General features: G+C 38.1%; 1 protein-coding gene across 1 annotated transcript in view; it reads right to left on the bottom strand.

Moving 5' to 3' along the window:
- Positions 1–13,415, bottom strand: part of PLXDC2 (plexin domain containing 2) — a 410,079-nt gene that overhangs the window by 173,272 nt on the left and 223,392 nt on the right. Inside the window, exon 4 of the mRNA XM_060192256.1 lies at positions 4,456–4,525. Within this exon, the coding sequence (XP_060048239.1) occupies positions 4,456–4,525 (70 nt within the window). The remainder of the gene's footprint in view (positions 1–4,455; positions 4,526–13,415) is intronic.

Genomic DNA, 13,415 nt, shown 5'->3' with positions numbered 1-13,415 from the left:
GTCTCTTTCTACCTCTTCCCTCTTGATTTCTGGTTGTCTCTATCCAACACTTAAAGATCATAAAAAAAATTTTAAATTTATTTATTTTTTAAATTATCTTTATTTATTAGATAGAAACAGTCAGAAATCGAGAGGGAAGGAGGAGATAGCAGACAGACACCTGCAGCCCTGCTTCACCACTTGCAAAGCTTCCCCCCTGCAGGTGGGGGCCAGGGACTCGAACCCAGGTCCTTTCACACTGTAACATGTCACTCAACCAGGTGTGCCACCCCCGGCCCCAATTTTAAACATTTAACAAACACATAAATCAAAAAAGGTTAAATATTTATGTTTTTCCTCACACTCTTTTTCTCTACAGTATTCAATAGATTGAGAACATTGGGTTTCCTTAAAAACTAGCTTTTCAGATGCATATCTTTTTCCCCCCTAATAGCATCATTTCTTTTCCTTGGCTTAAAGCCACAGAATAACCATGCTTCTCCATATTGATTAAACTATTTCAGTAGTCTTCTAATTATGTGTATAATTCCAATATATTTATACTTTGAGACATTACGTGTCAGTATTCACCTTCTTAAAATTTCACTACTTAAAGACTAATGACTCAAAATGACTGTTGAGGAATTACATACAATTACCCAAACTACTTAACTACTTTTCTCAACTTAATCTGCCACTTTTCTTTTTGTTTTGTTTTGTAAACAGACACTAAGGGCTGGGCTGGCACATCTGGTTGAGTGCACATGCTGCAATGCACAAGGATCTGGGCTTCAGCTCCCAGGAGGGAAATTTCATGAGTGGTGAAGCAGTGCTGCAGGAATCTCTTTGTCTCCCCTTTTCTACCTCCCCTTCCACCCTTAATTTATCTTTGTCCTATCAATCAAATAAATAAATAAGTAAAATAAAAAAACAAATCATATAGTGAATGTCAAACAGTTATGTACTGTGCCCCCCACCTTTCTGTATTTTCACTCAAGGCATTTCTTACTGCAAAGTAATTCCCTACTCCTTCTCATCCACATAACCTGAGATGGTAACATTAAAACAACTCCATACATGTAGGCTGGCGAGCATGCTGCATTGATGGCATAACACTTTGAATGTCATCTCTTCTGGACTATCATCCTCAGCTTGTGCAACAGTCTACTAGCCTGTAAATTCCCAAAGCAGAGGTAGCTTCTCTTACCAGTGTTCATAACAAGAGCTAATAAGAATTCTATTTGCTTATTGAGATATCAAGTTATAAATGTTCTTCTGAATTTTACATATGTAGTAAGCGTTATACTACAGTATGACAAAAGAGTGATTGACATGCCTCCCATGTCTTCCAGAAAACACGTAAGACCAGGGAAAGCCACGAACTCTGGTCCATGGTGAACTGGCCATGAGCGTTCTGCTGTCTTTCGATTAAAATTATTAGTATCTTTTGACATACATTTTATTTACTTTTTAACTTCTATTTTAAATCATTATTCCCTGTTTTTAGCATAGATGTTAGGTTTAAAGGGATTTTCTTTGGCAGTCTGCTTACTTTGGATAGAAGCACCTAAGCATTAACTCTCTGATTTCTGGGATATACTTCTGCACTGCTGGTGGGGATGTAAATTGGTCCAGCCTCTCTGGAGAGCAGTCTGGAGAACTCTCACAAAGCTAGACATGGACCTTCCATATGACCTAGTAATTCCTCTCCTGGGGATATACCCTAAGGACTCCATAACACCCAACCAAAAAGATATGTGCACACCTATGTTCATAACAGCACAATTCATAATAGCTAAAATCTGGAAGCAACCAGGTGCCCAACAACAGAGGAGTGGCTGAGAAAGCTGTGGTATATATGCACAATGGAATACTATGCAGCTATTAAGAACAATGAACTCACCTTCTCTGACCCATCGTGGATGGAGATAAAGGAAGTACGTTAAGTGAGCTAAGTCAGAAAGATAAAGATGAGTATGGGATGATCCCACTCACCAACAGAAGCTGAGAAAGAAGAACAGAAAGGGAAACTAAAACCAGGATTTGACTAAATCTAGAGTAGGGCAACAAAATAAAAACCCTGTGGTGAGGGGGAGGGTGGACATTAGGGTTCCCTGGGTGGCAGGGGTGGGTGGGTGGGAAGGGACACAGTCTTTTGGTGGTGGGAATGGTCTTTATGTACACTCCTATTAAATTGTAGTCATATGAATCACTATTTAATTAATATGAGAGGGGAAAAATTGATTGTATGTCTCAAACTTTTTAAAGCACAGACTGAGTCTTTTTAATACATAGGTTAAGTCTTTGATATGTTGACTTTCTCAGAAGCCTAGACCAGGGAGAACAGAAGCAACCAGTGGCATAGCTATATACAAGATGTTGGGTATTATATAGCAAATCCTAACAAAGGGACTTTTCAAAAAACCCTATTACCAAATAATGTGATGATAACAATAACTATCTATTGTCTTCTTGAACCCTAAGACAGCAGGAATCTCACATTTGCACTATAGAGCCTTTAATTCCCCCAGTCCTGGGACCTTAGGGTAGGGCCCACTTTCCTGCATGATTCTCTCAATTCATATCAAATAACATTGCATCTGCCAATCACAACCTAATCAATGCAACAAGTGCCACCTCAGCATGCTTCACTTCAGACTGTGTCCAGAGACTTCATGTGTGTAATGACAACCCTTCAGCTTCATTACTCGGGTGAGACCTTTCCTTTCATAGTATTCTCTAATTCCATTCCAGGTGGTTCACTTCCTAACAAAGTCCCAAAACCTAGATATAGACCAGGTCCCATGAGATAGAGCATATGTTCACATGTATCCATAAACAAGGGCAAAATATCTACCTGAAAGCAAAAGTACACAATAGTCTGCAGTGAGTGCTTCCCAACACTTCATCTATTGCAGCCTTTAGGTCCATAACTGTTCAACAATTTGTTTGGCTTTGTATGTTAACTCTCTTTTCAGCCCCAGGTTCCAGATGCCAGCATGTTGCCGACCAGACTTCCCTGGACAGCGGACTTCACCAATGTGTCCTGGAGTTCAGCTTCCCCAGAGACCCACCCTACTAGGGAAAGAGAGAGACAGGTTGGGAGTATGGATTGACCAGTCAATGCCCATGTTCAGCGGTGAAGCAATTACAGAAGCCAGACCTTCCACCTTCTGCAACCCACAATGACCCTGGGTCCATATTCCCAGAGGGATTGAGAATGGTAAAGCTATCAGGGGAGGGGATGGGATGTGGATATCTGTTTGTGGGAACTGTGTGAATTTGTACCCCTCCTATCCTATGGCTTTGTTAATGTCTCCTTTTTTAAATAAATAAATAAAATATAAAAATAATAAATAATAAAAAATGAGAATCGCTTCTCTAGGTACTAATCTGGAAACTAACCTCCGAATCTATATAGCAAAGCAAAGTAAAGTGAATTCAAAATGAACTTTTGTTTTTAATACTCAAATAAGTTGCTAGTAAGTACAGCATACAATAAGGGAAATAAGCAAATATTTAAAACCAATATACCTGTTGTATATGTGCATATGTACATATTTATATCTATCAACTATGCATGCTAAATACATATATTCCTCAAGAACTACCTTAAGAACATTTTCTGTCTTGCTCTATGTTCATTCACACATTCTTACTATAATTGTAACAATTAAAAAATAAACTTAGAAGAAAAGCAGAGGTGAGTCTCTGTTGGAATTATAAATACATATATTTAGGCTGGGAAGTTTTTTTTTTTCTTTTGAAATGTTTCACTAATTTTTTTAATTAGTGATTTCATGATATTTGACAAGACTATGGGGTAGGATGGGTACAATTCCATACAGTTCCCACCACCAGAATTCCATATCCCTTTCCCCTCTTAGAAGTCTTCCTATTCTTTATCCCTCTGGGAGTATGGACCAAAAATATTCATGGAGAGCAGAAGGTTAGAGGTCTGGTTTCTATAATTGCTTCTCCACTGTACATGGGCATTGATAGGTTGATCCATACACAGGCTGGAAATTTTTTTCCAAGAAATATATGGTTATCATCTGGGCTTGGTGCTGGCACTAAAAAGGCATATCTCCTACTGGTTGTTTTTTCCCTCCCTCCTCATTTTATTCAGTAGAGCAGAGAGAATTTGAGAGGGGAGAGGGAGATAGTGAGGGGAAAAAAAAGACACCTACAGATCTGCTTCACCACCTTTGAAGTGTCTCCACTGCAGGTGGGGAGTGTGGGATTGAACCTGGGTCCTTGAGTGGGTCCCTGCGCATATTATGTGTACTTAACTAGGTGCACCACCCACCCACCCTCAAATATACTTTCTATTGTTTAATTTTATAGAGAAGAGGATGGATTCCCCCCAAAATGTCCCTTTCAAAATATGGTTCTAATTAAAAATAATAACTGAAGTGAAACTGTAGATTATTATTATTTAGGGTGAATTGGGTGAATGGGGAGAAAACCACTTACCCCCAGTTGCCACAGTGATTTCACGTAGGAAATGGCCATAAAATGGGAAATCGAAGGACAGATTCACTCTCTGTAAGGAATAACAACCAGGAAAGACAATCAATAATGTGCATAATCGTTAATGTAAAATGAAAAGCCTTCCACTTTTCACAAAGTGATGCTTTACTTTACACCACTATTAACACAGATGACTGCTAAAACATGAATGCTGCATGGCATTCAAGGCCAGTTTTTATTTGACAATTAAGTGTTTGATGTAAAATGTATAGTTTGGTACTATCTACTGGTCTATGTCTCTCTTGTAAAAGGCAACTAGAAGACTCAAGTCTAACTTAAGCTTCTTTCTCTAACATCAACTTCATTGCTGCTTGAGTTCATCATGATGTACAATTTATTTTAGACTTTTTTCAGTTGGGTTAGTCTTCTTCAAAACATTTAAGCATGCATCTGTCAAGATTCACTAAAAAAGGAAATGTGAAGATTTTATCTTACAAATTTATGTTCAATTTGCCTTCTTTGTATATCCCATAGTGAAAATCAGTTTCATGGACAAGATGTCTTGCATTTATAGATAGATCTTGATATGCACCTATTTTTAGCTTGACGTGTGTTGAGATATCCAGATGCTGTAGACTGTGAAGACTTTTTAGCAATAGATACAAAGGCTAATGCTGCTAACTGGAGAACTCTTTTCCCTTTGTAGAATGAAAACTTCATGAAATTTAGAAAGCAATTTTGACTCTTTTTTCTACAAAAGTGTCTAAAGTTTTGCATCTTTATATATAGAAAAATGAAACAACACTGCATAGTGAATCAAAGAAATAAAAAATCTAGATTTTATATGCTTGAATGATATGAACCAGATATGTCATTATTTATCAAGAAATACAAACAGATATAAAATTATTAGAGATAAATTGCTTTAGATTTAACCCACACCTGCTTACTACCAAAAATGAAAGGATGTGTTAAAATTAAATGGATTTTAATTTATATGCATCCCAATATAATGCTGCTAAATAAAAAATCATATGTTTAATTACCTCTGTAATTTTTCAAGTGATCACTTGTTTATATCCATCAGAAATTTCTAATGATTTATTTTGCATGGCATTAATCATTCAAAATTTATAGCAACTTTCAATTTAGATTTTCTTTTATTTTTAAGAAAAGCCACATCTTCAGAAAGGGTTTATCATAATCTTTATTTTTTGCTGATTAACAAGATGAACAAATCCATTTTTACTGAACCCACCAAAATGAATAGTTGCTAATAACTCTGAAATAAAAGCTTCAATGGAAAAATCATATATTTTAAAGAATATGTCATAAATAATCTTATAAAAGCACTAGCTGTCATATATTGTTTTGCTTCATTGTAATGTATGTCCATGCTCATGAGCAATTGTTAAAATTTATAATCCTTTGGCATTCTCATTTGCAGAACAGGAGTGTGCCATATACATGGTGACTTATCAATGTACTGGGAAGATGTCATAGAGGCAGGCAGAGCACATACCATGCATGTGAGGGGCTCTGGGTTCAGTCCCTGGTAGTGCATAAAAACAAGACAGAAACATGGAATTTCAAGAATGGCAGAACAAGAATGGCTCTGATACTTCTCTCTCTGACTTTTTCTCCCCCAATCTTATTTTCCTAACTCTATTGAATATCGCCAAAGTTTCACCTTAGGAATATGACCACAGAAATAATTTTTGTCTCAAACCACCACAAATATTAACTATCTTTAGAATTAGATTACTACCTAGTTGTCTTAATTAAATCAATGTGTATTAAAATACATAAAGAGTATTTTTGAGATGCAAAGGCTTTGAAAGGTGATACTGGTAAGAAGTGAAATGAGCAAGAGCAGCACAAGAGAAAGGGTTGTAGCAGGGACACTATTAGATGTGCTGCAGTATAGCTAGATCATCCCTTGAAGAGAGACCCTCAGAGAAACAGAAGGGTAAGAGAGCTCAGAGCCATTTAATGAGGGTCAGGAGGTCTTGACAGTTACCCATCAACCCACATCCTCCACTGACTGAAGGCTGCCCCTGGGGACAGTTAATGCCTTCTCTTCTCCAGATTACCTTGCTGGTCTACTACTCAGGCAGCAGGAAAGACACAGAACTGGAGTTGACTTATGTTGGAAAGTTGCAGGGGTGATACAAACTGCTTCCCACAATTTTTAGAGACTTTAGGGAGGCAGAAGAAACACAGGGAAAACAGAAAGAGCTGTGTCATGTCCTCAGTCCTGCTTTAGTATCTGAACTGAAGCCATGTCTTCTAAGCCCATCTTCCTGTGCATTCTCTTTCTATGGGCACATTTAAAGGCACTGCCTCAAGATCCTACTGTAATTGATTCAAAGTGAAAGTAATTAATTCATCACCACACTGGTTAAGAATGTCCTAGTGGGGAGTCGGGCGGTAGCACAGCAGGTTAAGCAAATGTGGCACCAAGCACAAGGACCAGCGTAAGGATCCCAGGGAGTTGCTTCATAGGCGGTGAAGCAGGTCTGCAGGTGTCTATCTTTCTCTCCCTCTCTCTGTCTTCCCCTACTCTCTCCATTTCTCTCTGTCCTATCTAACAACGGTGACATCAATAACAACAACAATAATAACTACAACAATAAAAACAACAAGGGGAACAAAAGGGACAATAAATAAATATAAAAAAAATTTTTAAAGAATGTCCTAGTGTAAAACTAGAATTTGAGTCCAGGCTTGAGTGACAACGAAAGCCATCTCTAAGTTGAAATACCAAAAATAAAGTGGTAAAAGTCAAATTTCAAAGAAATTTTAAAAACTTATCATTATCCCTCAGTACAAGTATTGGCACACAAACAACTAAAAGTTCTAAAATGTAAGTAAAAAGGGCTAATCATGAAGTAAACTGATTAAATGATTATATATTTTATATAGCTGTCTGCATAATTATAGCACTTGTCTCAGAATAATCTATAAAGCAGTCACTGGGAGGAGGTGAAGGAATTTTTTTTCATTCATTGATTCATTCATTCACACAACAGTCATTTATTCTAAAAATAAATAAAAACTTAAAATAATAAAAAATAAAAATAAGACAGTCACTTATTTAACACACATATGTACATAACAGGCACTAAATCAGAGCTGAGGATAAAATAGTAAGTCCTACCCAGTTTTTTCCTTCAAGGAATTTATTAAGTGGGGAGAGATAACTGCTGAGGATGGACAACAGGACCCTGCAATGACACTATCCCAAGAAAGATGGCACTGAAAGTGACACCTGCACTTCAGGATTTTTTAGACATAAAAGTTAGGAATCAGAGAGAGTATCCTAGAATAAAAGATAGACCCCAGTGCCACTGATTCAAAGGATGACAATAAGAAGTGCTGGTTAGGTGTGAGCAGACTTGCTGTATCACTAGATAGCTATGCACTTTTAATAAAAAAATAATTTAAATGGGCCACACAGTGGCATGCCTAGTGAAGAGCACATATCTCCATACTCAAGGGCCAAAATTCCCTAGCTGCAGTGTTTCAGGAGCAATGAAGCAAATCTTCAGGGGTCTCTCTCTCTCTCCCTCTCAATTTCTTTCTGTCCTGTCAAATTAAAAAAAAAAAAAGTTGGAAAAATGACCACTAACCTAGCGCAGCAGGTTAAGTGCAGGTGGCACAAAGCACAAGGACCTGCAAAAAGATCCCAGTTTGAGCCCCCGGTTCCCCACCTGCAGGGGAGTCGCTTCACAAACAGTGAAGCAAGTCTGCAGTTGTCTGTCTTTCTCTAGCCCCCTCTGTCTTCCCCTCCTCTTTCCATTTCTCTCCGTCCTATCCAACAACGACGACATCAATAACAACAACAATAAAAAATGACAACAAAAGGGAATAAATATTTTTAAAAATAAAAATAAAAAGGCCACTGGGAGCAGTCGATTCATAGTGCTGGAACTGAGCCCCAGCGATAACCTTGGTAGCAGGAAAAAAATAATAATTATAAAAAAACAATACTCAAGGATATATGCAATGAAGAAATCTTACTATAGCTTGATTATCCTACCTTTGATCTTATCATCCCTTAATAATCTCTTTAATGCAAAAGAAAAAGGGGTCAAGAAAATTATCGTGTGAAGATACAATAAATTAAGAGCCTGGGCAAAATACAAAATTAGATTTCACAATTGAGAATTTTTCAGAAAGCATGAATGGCAAAGAGGAAATCCAGTGAATCTGCTACTCTCCTATCCTCTGTGAAAGTGTTCAGTATTTGAGTGCTGGGGTGTGTACGGGAATGTTTGAGAGAAAAAAAAGAAAATGCCACTTTATGCTGGGTAAGGTTTAATACATTTGCAGCAGTATATAGGATTCAGAAGATTCTGTGAAGCTTCAGGCAGATACAACCAAATGTGACTGTGGCCTTTAGAACCACATTGTGTTTTTCCACAACTAGCTCCAGGAAATTACAACCAGGTAAAGCCCATCAGAATCAAGTAAGACCATCCTCTTTGCTAAGTAAGCCCACCCCTTTTTTAGTCTCTTTTACATATTTTCCTATGTCTATTGATATGTGTTTTCTGACTAATTATTAGGATCTCTGCTAATTCTCTTTTAATAGCAGAATTGTAATCCAAAATACACACTATTCCAGTTTCACGTTTTCATGTATCTCAGTGGAATTAAAAAGATAAATTAATTAGTCACTGCTTGTAAAACCTTGACGACAGAAACATCTTAATGAGAGTTAAGAATGTAGAGTGAGCACATTTAGAAACCTCAAAGCTATTTTTAAAAATATCTTTAATAACTGCTTCCAGGGGGCCCAGTGGTAGTGCAGCAGTTTAAGCGCACAAGGCACAAAGCATAAGGACTGGTGTAAGGATGCAGGTTCGAGCCCCCAGCTCCCCACTTCACAGGCAGTGAAGCAGGTCTGCAGGTGTCTATCTTTCTCTCCCCTCCTGTCTCCCTCTCCTCACTCGATTTCTCCCTGTCCTATCCAACAACAATGACTGCAAAAACAACAACAATAAAACAAGGGCAACAAAAGGGGAAAAATTGGCCTCCAGGAGCAGTGGATTCCTGGTGTAAGCACTGAGCCCCAGTGATAACGCCGGAGGCAAAAAAGAAAAGAAAAAAGGGAAAGAAATGATGCTTCCAAACTGCACAATGACGCTCTCATTTTTGTTCTATTGAAATTTTCATAATCACAGTATTTACTAATGTTAGGAGAATGGAATTAGCATTAATCTATTAGACATTATGCTAAGTATTTCATCTATATTTAACTACTATTTAAAACTTAAAGGTAAAGTATGATGAGAAAAGGGTTATTTGCATGGTTGTAAAGTAGCTCACAAAAAGATACATGCTAATTGCAAAAGGGAAAACATTACTTTGTGGGGAAAAAAACAAAAGCTGGCAGACATCAGGATAAGCAGGGGGTGGGGTAAAGTTAACATCAGCAGTAAAGAGACAGGCCCATATGGCCCATTGTACAACAAAGGGCAAAATATCACTTTTGTGGTTGCCAAACAGAGAGACCCATGTTTGATCGTAAACAACAGAAAAATCCTAATCAAGGATAACAAACAAAACAACTGACTGATAGATATGTTTCAAAAGTCTACAGTCATTCAAAGACAAAGATGAAGGAGATGTTAGAAATTGGAGACTAGGCTACTTGGCAAATATGGGTTCTAGAGTGGATTTAAAGTAAGAAAAAAGAATGGCTTCAGGACACTATCAAAAAGTTAAAAGCCTATATAAATAGACCAAGAGTATAGAACCAATGTTGACCTTTTTGGTATTACTCACTGTAGGTGTTAATGTTTGGGAAAGCTGGGTCAGAGTTATATGAAACCTCTTGAATGGACTGGAAAAATTTTATGAGCCAGATGTAATTACTAAGCAGTATTTTATTAAAAGAAGAGATAGGGGGCCGGGGGGTGGGGTCTGGCGGTGGCGCACCGGGTTAAGTGCACATGTGCACATAGTAAGAATCTCAAGGACCCAATAAGGATCTGGGTTCCAGCCTCAGGCTACCTACCTGCAGGGAGGTCGCTTCACAAACCCTGAAGCAGGTCTGCACGTGTCTGTCTCTCTCTTTTTTCTCCCTCTCTCTATCTACCCTCCCTTCTCAATTTCTCTCTGCCCTATTGAAGAGAAAAAAAAAAACAGCCAGAAGCAGTGGATTCATAGTGCCAGCACTGAGCCCCAATGATTGAAGGCAAAAAAAAAAGAGAGAGAGAGATGTAACCAGTTCAAACCAACCAGAAATACTGTATTCGGGATTCAATCCAAGCAAAACAATGAGTCTTGACCACTAACCATTCCATCTTCTCTTCTAGAAAGACTTTCCCTGCCTGCATCAGACCTTCCAGAGTTGTGTTGTATACATGGAATTCCTACTTCTGTCAGATATGCATGTTTTGTCAATTAGTAGATACAACAATTTTCTTTTAAGTGTGGTAATGATGAACTATAAAAGGAAGACAGTCTGGGGAAGATACTTGTAGATGGTCTGAAGGTGGTATCTTCCAGACTATACCAATATGAAGGGCCTGAGCTACCCAAGTTAAATGGCAGGTGTATCCACAGTTAGCTGAAGCACTGAGATTCAGGGCCACTGGCCAAATGATAGACATGGCCCGAACTGCTCTGCTGTGCACATTCAGAGTTCAGATGTTTCCATTTCTCATTCTCTCACATTACTTCTTATTCTACATGGCCTATTTGCTGGACATAAGAAACAAAAAAACAAAACACCATCTAGATTGGCAGTTGCCACTCACAGATATACTTACCAATTGACCTGAAATAACTTCATTTAAAAAATGTAATAGAAGGATCAGGGGATAATTCACCTAGGAGAAGTACGTCCCTTGCTGTTTGTGAAACACTGGTTATTAGCCCTGGCACCACATGAGAGGACAGACCTAAAGCATCAGAAAGGTTGGTTGCCATCGATGGTGAAGTGGTGCTCAGTTGTCTCTCTTCTCCCTATGTCTATCCAACCCTCTCTCCTCATCTATCTCAAGAGAAAAAAAGGAAAGGAAGTCAGGAAATACCTGCCAGATGTAAAGTCCCTGGTTTGAGTTCTAGCAAATTTGGGATCCCCAAGAGCAGGTCCACAGACGGTAAAGCAGTGCTATGGTGTCTCCCTCTATCTCTCTGCCTCTCTATATTTAAAATAAGACACATCGAAAGTCAGCTAGCATGATGGAATCACACTTGCTCAGGCTCCAACTCTACAAAAATCAAGTATTTTTAAAAAATATATAACAAAAGATAGAAGAGGCTCAGCAGTATCACACAAGCGTAAGGTCCTTAGTTCATTTCTAGTGCCACATTCAGAAAGCGACAGAAGGTAAAGTGATAAAGTATGAGGATATATACATGTGTTTATGTAGATGTAACTAGAAAGCATGAAGTGATAGATGTCCATACAAGCAACTATTAAAGAAGGAAACTGGACCAGAAAAACTAATACACAAACAAACATAGGACAACAACAGTCATTTTATGGGTATCCACTAAGATAAAATCCCACTTTGGGAGTCTATTCCAGAAATAAAATCACTTCAGGGTGTAGGTTCATTCACAGTGCTTTTACCACATAGGATCCTTTAAAATGGAATTTTAACCATCTTTCATGCCCTGGGAGAAGTAGGCCATGGGTCATTAATCCAGTGACTAAAAACACAGCAGACCGAATTAAAAGATCAAAATATTCACAGCAAAGGTGAACATGATATGCAAACATATGTAAATGGGAAAGGCCACTCCTTTTAGAAACAGAGCCCAGTGACTCAACTGATTTTCTGAGTTACAAATACTAACTTCTTCAGCACTTTCTTCTCAACAGGATTGGGATTATAGTTAGGGCTACGTACTGAATGACACTGTTATTGGTATGCTCATATATGAAAAATAAATGTCCACATCTGACAGTTACGTGATGTTTGTTCATAGGAACCTAAGGCTCAATGACACCAGCCTCTCTTCTCTCAGTGACCTCTCACATTGCAAGGTTTCCAGTCAACACAAGATAGGTTACCTACACTTGCATTTACTGAGACTATTCAAATTAGTAATGTGAATAATAACTCACATTGATAGCTTCTTTGCTATGTATGTGACCTAGATTCTAGTCTGGCTCCCACCATATTGGAGGAAGTCTGGTTCTGTGGTCTTCTTAAGGGATGACCTAGGGAAAGGCTCCTGAGGACATCAGAAACCCCACAGGAAGCCTTGAAGAAGGGTCAGCCATCAAGATGTCTGCATTCTATACTGGTATCTCTTTTTCTTTCTTTCTTTATTTTTTTCTTTCTTCCTTATTTATTTATTCATTTTTTTTACTAGTGCTCTCTGGTTTATGGTGGTGGAGGGACTGAACCTGGGACTTCAGGTTAATGAAGCCTCAGGCATGAATCTCTTTATATAACTATTATGTTATCTATCCCCACCCCTGATATTTCTCTTTCCACCTGTCTGCTAATGCCATCAGGGGCTCACTTTCTCCTTTATTTTCTATCCCTGCTGTGTTTCAAATAGACACCCATGTCCCTGGAACATGATTAAATCTCTTCAAGTCTTTTGGGATTCTTTTATGTATATAGTCTAAAACCTTACCAGTGGAACTTACAGGGCCTTTGTAAGTGGATTCCACCAGGTTCTTGAGTCAGAATATATATAAGGAATCCCCAGCAGTTCTTTTTTATTTTTAAATACAGATTATTAGGACTTGTTTAAAAAATTTAAGGCTCTAGTCCAAAGAGTATAGCACTTGCATACCTGACATGCCCTATCTTAGCAATGTGCTGATCTTACTAATAAATTTCAATATAGAAACACATACTCTAAGATACATATCATACATACTCTAAAAATACATATCATTTTAAATAGATTATGGATTGGTGGTGAAAGAACTTCAATTCTCTCTCTCTTTAACAAGGTACTACTCATCTCAGGCTTAAGGTGGT

The sequence above is a fragment of the Erinaceus europaeus genome, chromosome 6 (assembly GCF_950295315.1).
Source record: "Erinaceus europaeus chromosome 6, mEriEur2.1, whole genome shotgun sequence".
In the NCBI taxonomy this organism is placed as follows: domain Eukaryota; kingdom Metazoa; phylum Chordata; class Mammalia; order Eulipotyphla; family Erinaceidae; genus Erinaceus; species Erinaceus europaeus.
The sequence above is the reverse complement of the archived record's forward strand: the minus strand, read 5'-3'. Positions and strand labels throughout refer to the sequence as shown.